Source organism: Halyomorpha halys, unplaced genomic scaffold, assembly GCF_000696795.3.
Source record: "Halyomorpha halys isolate HHAL.00 unplaced genomic scaffold, Hhal_1.1 Scaffold157.1, whole genome shotgun sequence".
NCBI lineage: Eukaryota > Metazoa > Arthropoda > Insecta > Hemiptera > Pentatomidae > Halyomorpha > Halyomorpha halys.
In genome coordinates this window covers 1,723,780-1,736,839 of record NW_027114029.1, presented here as the reverse complement: position 1 = coordinate 1,736,839, position 13,060 = coordinate 1,723,780, and the positions used below count along the sequence as shown (strand labels likewise).

General features: G+C 30.7%; 1 protein-coding gene and 1 long non-coding RNA gene across 2 annotated transcripts in view; one reads left to right on the top strand and one right to left on the bottom strand.

Moving 5' to 3' along the window:
* The first annotated feature begins 3 nt into the window (after window positions 1-3).
* LOC106678735 (uncharacterized) lies at window positions 4-4,980 on the top strand. Its single transcript, XR_001342819.2, has 4 exons — window positions 4-272; window positions 2,556-2,736; window positions 3,071-3,347; window positions 4,843-4,980. It is a non-coding gene; the product is annotated as an uncharacterized lncRNA (long non-coding RNA).
* LOC106678734 (uncharacterized) overlaps window positions 4,770-13,060 on the bottom strand; it is a 14,798-nt gene continuing 6,507 nt past the window's right edge. Inside the window, exon 2 of the mRNA XM_014417462.3 lies at window positions 4,770-5,927. Coding sequence (XP_014272948.1) covers window positions 5,514-5,927 — 414 coding nt within the window. The 3' untranslated portion in view covers window positions 4,770-5,513. The remainder of the gene's footprint in view (window positions 5,928-13,060) is intronic.

The window sequence follows — 13,060 nt, the reverse complement described above, 5'->3', positions numbered from 1 at the left end:
TTTTTATATTTCCTATTTCTACATATGTTTCATGAGTCAAACAACTTTATTTCCAAAATTTGTAAAAATCATATTTCCAGCACATTCGACGTAAATGTTGCTCATTTGCAGCCAAAAGAATTTTGAACGTACATAAGATAGATTGTATTGGTTTCATGAATACCGATGTAAATAGGTTCTAATCCTTGATATAGAATGTTTGTGTACTAAAATATATCGGTGTAAAGCCAATCCCATCTTGGTTAAACAAACAAAAAAAAATATGAAGCATTGTAAGTCATTCTGTTATCACACTTCACTATCATAAAAAAATGGATGAGTGTATTAACATCAAATGCTTTTAAATAGATGAATGTACTTGTTACTGACTTGTTTTAACTGCTGGTAGTTATTCTTTACCAAAATTTTTTTAGAACTAACCCTTAAGTGTTGAATATCTCCATTCTCCATTTTTAGTACAAGAGCCCAAGAGTAGAAAAAAAAAAGGGAATTATCTAACCCCAATTTTTGATTACTTAATTAAAAACTATGTATAATTACTAGTCAAAATTGATGAGTCTGCCAAGTATAGGTAGGGGGATTAAAAAATGGCGGCTGTTTCAAAACCTTAAAAAAACAGTGACTTTTCGTTCGGAGCTCTATATCTTAAAATCTACCAACAATACTAAAATATATAAGAGAACATTATTTAAAGAAGAGTAAATTTACTGAAATATGCCCTTTTAGGGCCATTTACGTCCAATAGTTCTCAAGATATAGCTTTTTAAAAAGCAAAATTTAGGTTTTCTTGTGTTGTTCCTACTTTTTAAGATATAGAGCTCCGAATGAAAAATTAGTTTATTTTATCGCTTTGAAACAGCCTCCATTGTTTATTCCCCCTACCTATACTTGGCAGACTCATCAATTATGACTATTAATTATACATAGTTTTCATTAAAATAATAAAAAATTGTGGTGAGATAACTGCCTTTTTTCTCCTCTTGGGCTCTTGTAATATTTTCACATACACCACTGTATTCAACGGCTCATAAGTACCTACCTAATTATTCCAGGTTACAAGTCAATGGGTAATCCATAAAAGATGGAACTAGTAAACCATTTATGTTATTCTGTAGTAGTAAAAAAACATTAAACATAATTCGACGCATCGAAAAGATCTTTTGTTTACAAAGTGCGATCTTGTTTACAAAACAGAAATGAACGCCTTAGTGTATCTCTAATTGATCCTAAGTTATAAATACTTTCTGTCCGAGCCAAGAGCTGTTTTCGGCGCATACGCTAGAATATTTTGACTTAACTATCTGGATTAAAATTATTTCAATAATTGAATTATTTATGAATATTTATCTATTTTATGAAAAAAATAAAAATAATTTCGCTTCTTTAACCCATGATTACAGCTAAGTTTCCCTTTGATATTATTTTCACGAATGATTTGACGTGAAAGCTGGACAGGAGGAAAACATGTAGATAACTTTTTCTTAATTAGTTTATTGATATGAATGGATTCAGAATGTACCTCTGCATTCTTCCAGAACGTTTGAATGCGAAAAAAATAAATTCAATCCATGAAATCTCATGTTTTTTCACATTGTAACTTCCTAGAAAAATACAGGTTTTTGTTTTTAATATATTACCAATAAATCTATATCAAAAGAAGTGATTCTTTGTCCCTTAAGTTTGTTCCTTGGTACAGGATATATACTAAAAGATATAGGAGTAAGGGTGCTTAAAATTTTCTCGAGGCAAATACACTTCGTTGTGGATTATAGTCGAACACCATATAGATTCCTCAAAAGGATCCCTTGTAGAGCATGTTTAATTCTTGAGCGAGCGTTATGAGCGGTAGTCGTTTAGGAATTATTCTGTATTAAAACAAAGTAATTTCTTTAAACAGTTGGTAGTAACCCCGGACGAAAGTTGAAACGCAGCTTAGTGAGGTGAGGGGACGTGACTCAGCGAGAAGTACTGAGACATAGAAATAAATACAACGCAGAAAGTTGGCACATTGCGTAAAGTAATGGCAGATTCTTGTGAAATGTTTGTTCACGATTTTTGAATGGGAGTGAACCACTTGTATTACTTTTTTGTTTTGTAGAGTACCAATTTAGGTTTTTACTATTTAGATTTCATAGGAATATGGTTCCGAGCTTAGTAATACTTCTATATTTATTGCTCTAATCGTGAACATTTTTACACTTTACCTTAAAGATTTGCAGTTGGAATCTTCTAACTTTTGGTCTTTCTGAGCATAGTTGACTTTATCCTGTTTCTCTACTCCACAACAAATACAACCACTGATGCATGATCAAAAATTTGAGTAACAATTTGATCCACTTGAATAAGCAGCTTAACAATTATTCAAAAATCTTACTCGCAGTGTCATGGCACATCGAAATGCAGACAAGTACCGTGATGTCAACGAACTTATAACAGCATCGATAGTGGTTACAGAGATCTTACAAAAGATCCACCATAGTGATGTTCAATTGCTATCAGTGAGTGAAGGTAGCTAGGACAAATATAGGCAGAAATAAGTAAAGAACTAGGATTAGTGTTTCAGGAAAGCAGGATCCAACACCAACATTGATCAACAAGACATAACAGATGGTTCTCTTTCGGTTACCTCCTGTTACCACGTTACCACAATCCTGAAAAGAGCCAGTCTCTAGTCATTCTTTAAGAATTAGGAATATGGAAACGGAGGGAACCAATCGCCAGATCTTACCCCATGAGGTACGAAGCTGAGGGTATTATATCTTATCTTTTGTTTTTAGACATTGGAGTAAATAAGAGTGGAAGGGAAATCAAGTAACAACTACTAAATAATTTGATAATCGCCTATTATATGACAGAGTATTAAGACCTAATTACCCTACATTTCATGTTGTCATAGTCTGGGGTTACGTTGAATTTCCTTCCAATCCTATTGTAAGAAGACAATGTACGTGACAAAATGAGTTGGATGTATCCTTTCTCCTTGTGTATTAAGAGTAATAGGATGTGCCCTACAAGTCATATCCCTCATGTGCCTGAATCTTGACTACGTCCATTCTCTGCTTCTTTTCAGGCATCATCCTCCCATCAAGTTCAGGAACTGACAATGTTCATCCTTCCATCTGGTTTGGCTGTTTGATACTAACTTACCACAAATACTGCCAAATTATCAACATGCGCCGTGACAGGAACCATTCCTCTTCCAGCACTCCCAATATCTCTTCAGATATTCAGTGCAGGAACAAGAACAGAGCCCTGCAGATCATCCCTTTCCGCAGCATCTTTAACATCTTAGAAGCTACGAAGTATATTCAGTGTTCGGATCTAGAGGTAGCTCCTCAATAGGCCAGGTAAGTTGCTGGAAGTCTGATACTCATACTACAGTAACCGTTGAAGCATAAGTTTGAGCTCGGCCACAAAAGGCTGTCGTAGGCGGAGAATATGTCGAACAAAAGTAGCACTTCTCTCCCTCTCTCCAAAGTCAAGGGGCAGACTGCGGTTCTCCTGCCTTCATAGGCTTCCTCCTAAGACAACTGGCCGTAGGCTTGTGTCCAGCCAACTATCAAACACTTCACTTAAGACGAGTAGTAAACACATAGGTTTAAAAGAGATAGTTGATGCTTAGCCTAACGTCAGCAATTTTTCAGCTTCTGAGAAAGTATTCCCTCTCTAGGCAGTTATTAACGTACTTCAACAGCGATTCTTCAAAGGGATATTCATGATCTTTAGTTTAACATGTTAAAGCATGCTTAATGAAAAAAACTCATAATAAATGCAGAAATATTTCCTTCTTTTACCATGTTAAAACAATATAACATATAACATGGTTGAGAGTCTGTTACTAGATCTGTTAAATGGAGAATGACGTCACGCAACAGACCAGCTAAGCTTGTCACCATTTTGTTTGTTGTCGTGGGAACAAGCAATGTAGTATAATACATATTACTTGCTCATAGTTTGTGTTTTGATTGTGTAATTATTGTTTTGGATGATCTTAAAACTAATAAACCTAGTGATGACAATAATAATAATGTAATGACAGTTGTCAATTAGCTCATCTTGATTCTGTCCCTTACAAGTTAGAAGATCAACAAGACACGCAGTGGTTAACTTTCACAACTTCCACTTTTCCTTCAATTTAGGCATATTCTTGTGAAATGTTTGTTCACGATTTTTTGATTGGGAGTGAACCACTTGTATTACTTTTTTTGTTTTGTAGAGTACCAATTTAGGTTTTTACTATTTAGAATTCATAGGAATATGATTCCATTAGCTTATCTTGATTCTGTCCCTTACAAGTTAGAAGATCAACAAGACACTCAGTTGTGAACTTTCACAACTTCCACTTTCCCTTCAATTTAGGCATGTTGTAATAAAGTACTTTAATTAAAACTTAGATATAAACATTAACATGAAGTTTTGGAAGTAAAGATTATAAAACAAATTGCTCAGAAAATCCGTTAGGATCTCTTATGATTTTAAATAGGGTTGCTCACAATCCTATACCAGTAACATTATTAATTAACATGATAAAACGTTTTACATTATACACAACATCATGAATACCTCTAATATAAAGGATACTATTCCTGAGCATTGCCGCATGAATCGTGTCAAAACGGGGAGCATGATCAGTCCTTAAAGTTCAAGTACAGAACGCTTCCAGGAGCAACTAGATTTTAACTTAAACTTTAAATATTCCTTTTTTTTATTTATGACCAATGAGGCCATAATATACTTTCTAGAGATTGGGTCTAAATAATAAAAGATAATAAATAATAAGACTTTAATGTACTGTGAAAATGATTTAAATTTTCCATTTAAACCCACTTTTTTTTAACCTAGCGTCTCCTTCATCACTGTAATCCTCCTAGGCCTCTGAACAGAAAATGGCCTCAAGATCTTCTCTAGAAATGGTAATGGAGTTCTATGAATGGGTTTATTTACCACATGTCTGTATCATGCTATTCTACAGTTGTAAATATCAATAAATAAATTAAATACAAAATAATTGTTTTATTTATCACATCAAATCAAAACTATCCAATCAATGCCCATTGTATAATACAAAAAGTAAAAATTATACTAAATTAATATTTAAAGTAGAACTATAAATTCTTAAATACATAAGTTACAACACTTTCTCAAAACTATTTACTTACCTCAATCACATTATTTATCATACCTTTGTCTTTTATAGGAATATGATCAACATGAAACCTCCGAAATTGTCAAATAAAAGTACTTAAAATTTTGGGATCTTGTAGTGCAACCCAAGTTTGAACAAGTGTAAACTCCGAAACAGTACTTTCGTACTATCAGCATTTGCTTGATAGTTGGTAGTACAATCAACTATGAGCGCATGCGCGACATCTTATTACCATATTCACGCCAGACATTACAAGATATCAGGAATACGATTGGGTGTTTTCCGTTGAATGGTGGAACTAAAAGTTTCTTCAAAGATACTAAAGTCCTTCATAGTTCCACCGAACCTTCTTCCTTAATTCTTTGCATCAAGCGTCAGAAAAAGAATGGTTCTGTTTGGACAATGGCGTCATCTGGAATGAATTAATACCCGATAGAGATTCTTGAAAATAGCCACCCATGGTGAGTTTGAAGCAGACCTCGTCGATGCAGTGCTGGGCTATAGCCACCTCCAGCTTACTCCTACCGCAGTTCCTCAACCTGTTGGCCAAGTGTTCTCCGTAAACGGTGTATTCGTCACGATTCGAGACCATATCCGTCAAAGTCTTCATGAACTGGAATGCTTGGCCGATGTTGGAATCTTCGTTTGTCGTCTTCATCCGCTTAGGTTTCGGCGAGAAATCCTCTTCGATTTCGTGGATGGAAACTTCGCATGGAATGATCCGGGGAGTGTCATCGAGCTCTTCGGCCTTGATGTCAGTCAAAAGGATTTCACACGGCTCCTAGAAAAAACAAGATGAAAAACTTATTAATCATAAGATGGTAATTTTGATAAAAATATAAAACTGATAAAGTAACGTATTCTATTATAGGAGGAAAGGGATGCCCAAGGGGTGGTTAAAACTGATTATAATTATTACATAAATAAAGTGAGCGGAAAATTATAATTTTTATTCATTCCACTTCGTTTCAGTAAAAATCAGAGGAAAAAGATTTTTAGCTAACAACTGCAAAAAAATACTTAAATACTATAAAAGTATAGATAGTAGTATTTTTTAATATGATTAAACTTGTAAAATATAAAATGATTATTTAAATAATACAAATTGTGTTTTATTCATTGTTCTTAATTTTACTAGGAAGAAGGCCTAAACGTCGATGATTTTGTCAACTCGGAAATAAAGTTATACAATTTTTACTTTCACTTACCACTATATGGAGTATATAGCTAAGTGGAAATATTGTGACCATACAAAAAATCTAATTTGATTTTTCGACGGAAGTACAATGGTTTTGAGGTTACCTGAGACCAAATAACTGTGTATCAGAAAATGTCCTGTGTGAACAGCTTAACTCAAAAAGGAAAATTCACAATATTTAATGCATGTATATGACTGGAATGATATAACTAAATTTTCGTTAAAATAGATCAATCGGAAGCACCGCATTAAAGAATCGATTTTACACTTTTTTTTTTAGGATTTTCTGAAAAGCAGCTCTAATGATTTTATTTAAGCTTAATTACCAAATAAGTACTGTCATAATTGAAATAGGGCTTAGATGATGAAGTTTATAAGTATCTTTTTAATTTTGATTAATTGAAACCTATAATCAGTTCTCATTGTTGACAATAATAAACAATGGATAAATATAAAATATTAAAAAAAAATTTAAAATAAGTAAAGAAAAAAATTGAAGTCCGGGATCGCCCGATCTCTTCCGTTCGCGTTCATGAAACCCTGTATCGTTTTCTTTTTGTTAAATTGTAAGGAAAAAAGTTGATTTACGTTATTTTCTTCTCGAAACCCTAAAATACGAATCTTTAGAATAAGTGTGTTGTGTGCAACGTTGAGTGTGATACTAACAAAAGCACCTCTTTGCACAACCTTAGTTCTGTATTACTCCCTAACAAGATGTTGAACCCAAGACCTTTAATGAGTTGTAATGGTACAAGTTTTTTTAAAAAATCATTTAACATCATTGATGTGAAACAACCAGTTATGAAGGCTGCTTTGCCTTTGCCATTTTATGATATTTTTTATAACTACAATAAAAACAGTACAAATGTATAAATGGTTGGTTAATCATAATAATAATTATTTAAGCATCATTAATTTGCTGGTACCGCGGAAGGGTCTGGCGAGACACGCTACGCAACGCAAGGTCACGAATTCTTCTTTAGTGCCAAATCCCAGTACGACAGATGCTGTCCTTTCCCACCTTTGTGGCCGCTGTTCAAATGTTTTTCGTAACAAGAATAGTCGCCATAGCAGTCTAGAGTTTTCTGCATCAATTTAAATTCTTAATGCGTTGTTGTGGTTGATACTATTGGACCGCAGTAGAAGTGAACCACGCCATAAAGTAACTGGACAGAGGAAAATGGATTACAGTTAAATGCTATTTTATTTAAAGTTAAATAAAAAAATGAAATATAGAACTTCTTAATCACATTAACTTGCGAGAGGAATACTTAAGGTACAATACCATATATATGTTGCAAATTTGATAGTTTTCTGTTAAATATGGTGCGATTGAACAATAATTATAAATTTATAATCTTTACACTTTCTTGAGCCTGGTTAATATTGTTTAAATTTTATCCTATTTTAGTCTCAAAACATATTTTATTCCTTTATAAGACGTTTCGGCCAATTCGCTCAAGGACAAACTTAATACAATTCTAGAACTATGTCGTTTAAAAAACAACTTTATGTAGGCTATTCTGCCCAGGTCATTTATATCAGTACACAAAATACTATAATTAGTCAATTGGTCACATTAGATTAAAATTTAAAACTTTTTATAACAGTCAACCTGTAATAATTTATCACAGCAATATTTGTCGTAGGTTAATTTGTGGACTGATATAAATGAAATGGGCAGAATAGCGTGCATAAAGTTGTTTTTTAAATGATGTAGCTTTAAAATTTGTATTATAATTGTCCTTGATCATGGCCAAACTGGCCGAAACGTCACACTTATAAAGGAATATAATATGTTTTGAGACTAATATAGGATAAAATTTATTTATTTAAACAAAAATTATAAATACCATAAGCATTTAGAGCAGCAATAAATTATATATTTTTTTATACTCTTCTACGTTTTTTGTTTCTTATATGATACCGATAATATGTGAAATTAATATCAATGTTAGTATAATTAAAGGTTATATTTTAAATACAACCTTTATCAACTAACTCTATGGAAAATTCATTAAAGTTACTTCCTCTATTTTCATTTGTAAGTAATTTCTTTATGTTTTGCAAATACCATATCAGAAATTTTTTTTGATAATTTAAGTCAATTTCTGTAATTAATTTTTTTTTTTTACTGATATGAAATAATATTTTATAAAGCTCTTCTATCAAAAATAATCCTATACATTTTCATCAAACCCTGTAGTAGCTGATAGGAAAAAATATATTTAAGAACCATAATTTCGACACACTAAATAAATTCTCTGGTAACAAGGCTTCAAATCTGGTTATTCCTTATTTTATTTTTGATTAATCTTTATTATTTAATTTGCGGCCAAGGTTTAAAATATTTCGTACATATTTGTTTTATTTCAAACAGAAAAATAAAAATCCTCACTACTTCTTATCTTTTGTTTTAACTTCCGTCTCTTATCTTATCCAATCTTTAAGATTGAAACGCTGTCTAGAAGATAAAATAAAGAGATAAGAAGTAGTAAGGGTTTGTTGTGTTTTTCTTAAAAAGAAAACAAATAATTTTTCTGCTTTTTTTTTTAAATAATCAAGTTTTAAAAAAATAATAATTATTAAAAACAACGATTTTTATAAATAATACAAAATATCGTGATCCAAAACAACTGAGGTTATTATTTTCCTGTAGAGAGCACATGGACCTTGATTCCAGGTTGTATAACATACTTTGTTTTTTGTTTTAATCGTGAAAACAAAAGTAATTCAATTCTTCAACGAACAAATAACGTTTGTATTAGTATACACCTATTAACATTCAAACGATAATTTCGTTATAATTTAACAATTACAATAAATTGATTACTTCACTCCAATATTTCGGTTAATCTGGCAACTCTCACATCCACATAAATAATTAAATCCATCAGTGTTAGTAATAATTTAATTGAAATTACAAATAAAAATTATTATATAAAGTGAAATATTACACAAGAATTTAGGTTATTGGCTTTTAAATATATCAAAGGCAGAATAACCTGCAATCTTTTTAATGACTTATGTGGCTTATTACAATTAAGATGTCTTTGAGCATCGCCAAATTGGCCGGAACGTAGTTGTGAAATAATCAATAAAAACTGTTGAGACTGTATGGATACAATTTATAAATAAAACCTGTCTCGAACATTAAATTAATATATATGTTATATTTTAAATTTAGTTAAATAAAAAATATATTTTACACTAGAATATATAATAATTAAAAATAAATTGGCTTATACTCTTGCTGACTAAAAGTGTACTTGACATTTTTTTTTTTTTTAAGCATAAATTCCTATAATACTAAATTGCCAAAAACTGAAAATATTATTCTAGAGCTCCTAATTATATGTCGTAGTACAAGAGCCCAGGAAGAGAAAAAAGGCAGTTATTTCACCCCAAGTTTTTATTACTTTAATGAAAACTATGTATAATTACTCGTCTAAATTGATGAATCTGCCAAGTATAGGTAGGAAGAATAAAAGAAGACGGCTGTTTCAAAACGTTAAAAAAAAAAAAATATTTCATCAGAAACTGTATGTCTTTAAAATGAATTTATTTTCAGAAATCTATATCTCAAAAACTATTCGACGTACAAATGTCTATTAGCACTCAAATTAAATCTAGTTTAATGGCCTATATGGTACGTGATTATATATACTTTTCTGACGTTTGTCTTCGTAGGAGTAGTAGGTTTCATGATATTTGCTAAAATAAATTGATTTATAGTTGTTCGGACAAATTTTCATGTGCGAAATTTATATTCATATTCGAATATTATGAAAACTTCAAGAAAAATTCAAAAATCAAACATTTTACCCGAACGACTAGAATTTAACGTTTTGTGAATCTATTTTGTCAAATATCATAAAGAGTCCTGCTCCTACAAAGATAAACGTAATAAATTACTTTATAGTACATTAAACTAGCTTTAATTTGAGTGCTAATAGACAGCTGTACGTCGAATAGTATTTGAGATATAGATTTCTCAAAATAAATTCACTAACTATATCTATAATCTTCATGTAAACGTTATACTTATATACATAATATTTGTCAGGTTTACATACACACATAATATAATTAACTATTATATACAAGAAGATGGTCAGGGTTGCGGGCAAAAGAGAAACAAAATAGTTGTAAACTTTTGACCGCAACCCCGACCAGATGGTCTTATATATTTAGATCTTCTTATATATATAGTTGACCGTAAAAATTGATATATAAGAAGATTCTTATATATCAATTTTTACGGTCAACTACATATACATATATGTTAATTATAGTTTTTTTTAAAATTTATTATTGAGAATTCCGTATCATATTTTTTTATATTTATTTTTTAAATGTTTATATTTCATTCTAAGGCACTAAAGCCCGTTTCTACTTATTGTTATTGAAAAGGGATTTGTCGCAGTATAAATAAAGAATATTATTATTACATGTATTATTCGCTTACTCAAACGCGTACTCCTCAACTTCTTACACCTACTCCTTAACTTTTACTCTCCCATAATGAAATAAAAAAAAGAGGGAAAAATAAGAGACCGATATATGATGGAGCAACGTAAAGTAGGGAGTTCAGGAACCTAGAACTATTTGTTCTATCCAGAAGAGGAATGGAAAGACCCCAAGGAAGTGCTGGCATTATAACAATTTCAGTGCATTTGAAGATATCTGTGAATTAGAATGTGTTTATTGTTCTTAGTGTTTATTTAAATTATAATTTAATATAAATTCTGCTTAATGTTTCTTGCTAAATTGAACGGTGTATCACCATGTAAATTTAAATCGAGTCTTTTAAACGTCACTATAAAAATAGACCCCGTGACCCAAATAACTTAGGATAGTAATAAAGCAACTAAGTGCATAGGTGCAACACATGATAAATATAAAATGCTCATAAATTACCAATAAATATTCACAATATTTAGTACCAACCAAGGTAAAAAATTACAAACGTATTTTTTATACAGTATAATTTTTTATAAAGTATAATAAGAATACGTTAGTATACCTGTCTTATCTTGTTTACCTTTTTTTTTTAACAAAAAAACAACCTTATTCAAATTTTTAAAAATACAAATAATAATTTTGTTAAAAAATATTCCCGATATATTTCAAAGTTTTTACAATAGATTTTAATCTTTTTTTTCTACTTTGTGTATTAATATTTTTTCTTAAGTTTTGGTACGAAATATATTATGATCATATGTGCTATTGAGTGAAAAAGTTTTTTAAGTCCAATCCCGAATATTTATTCAACATTTAAGGGGAAGTTCTACAAAGTTTTTGGATAGGAATAACGATTTTCTCTTTTTTTTTAAATAATCATTCACAAGTATATGAAACAAATTAAGTGAATTTGATGTGAATCAAATCATTAAGTAACTAACTTTTTTTTAAAAATAAAATTAATTGTTATGCAAACATAGTAACTTACACCACTTTTGCTCTTACTTGTCTATATAATTCCTCTGGCAGGATATCGCATTTAAATAACTTCTTCTAAAAGTAAACAATATTTGTGAATATTCCTTTTTCCTGAATGAAACCAAAGCTTTACTCTTGTCATTATAATGATTACCATTGAAAAATGAAATGATATATTTATTATTATAGTGATTATATTTAAATATTTTTTATTTAAAAGCAATTAACTAGTAAAAGATTTTGCACCACTATTCTCAATGATAATTTTATCTTGGTTCAGTGTGTTGCCAAGAAAAGCTCTCATATTGCCAGCGCACAGGAGATTAGATAATCTCAAAGTTTCAATCAAATAACAATGTTATCATTGCTACCGAAGATTGTCAATATATTTATTTTCCTTTAAGTCAATAATTTTTTATAGATTATATCATATTTAAATTTAAAAAAAAAATTAAACTGTAATTGATAAATGTTTAAATAGATTCAATAATTAAACATATTCTAACAATAATAAAATTTCACAAACTTGTTCTCTTTTTAAAGAATTAACTTATAAAATTAAATCGTTATGCCAGTGGTTCTTCTCATCAGTGTCGTAAAACTTTTAAATAATTAAGTTATATTGATAATTAAAGCTTTACCAAGTTGAATTAAATCTAATAAATAATTATATTTATTATTTAATTTATGAAGCGGGGGTAGCTCAATAAATAAGGCGCTGTGCTACTAACTCCTGTAACATAAATAATTATTTATTTCTTACTGTAGACGTGAGCCAACCCTGTCGGTTCAGGAGCCCACTGTGTTCTACTCTAATTGTATAAAGTTGATACCCTTAATCGTGAAAAAATCTGGTGGTTGAGCGATTTTGAACAAATCACCTCCTTACATAGCCTTTGTTAAAAAAAACAAAAAAAAAAAACAGTACTTTCTTGCGAATTACTGAAGTTCTGACCATTCATGGGTTCTAGCGATACAGTTTTCATCTTCATTATTTAATTAATCTAATGAGATATAACATGGGTGGCCAACAAGACGATCGCGAGGCCATTTTGGTCGATAGTGAATCGTTCGCAATGTCTCTGGTGGACTTCCGTTTACTAGGGGTATTCATGATCTTTGGTTTAACATGTTAAAGCGTGTTAAATGGAAAAACTCATGTTAAATCGAAAAAAATTGCCTTACCGTGGTAAAACGAAATAACATTTAACATGGCTGAGAGTCTGTTACTTAGTCTGTTAAATGGAGAATGACGTCACACAATAGACCAGTTG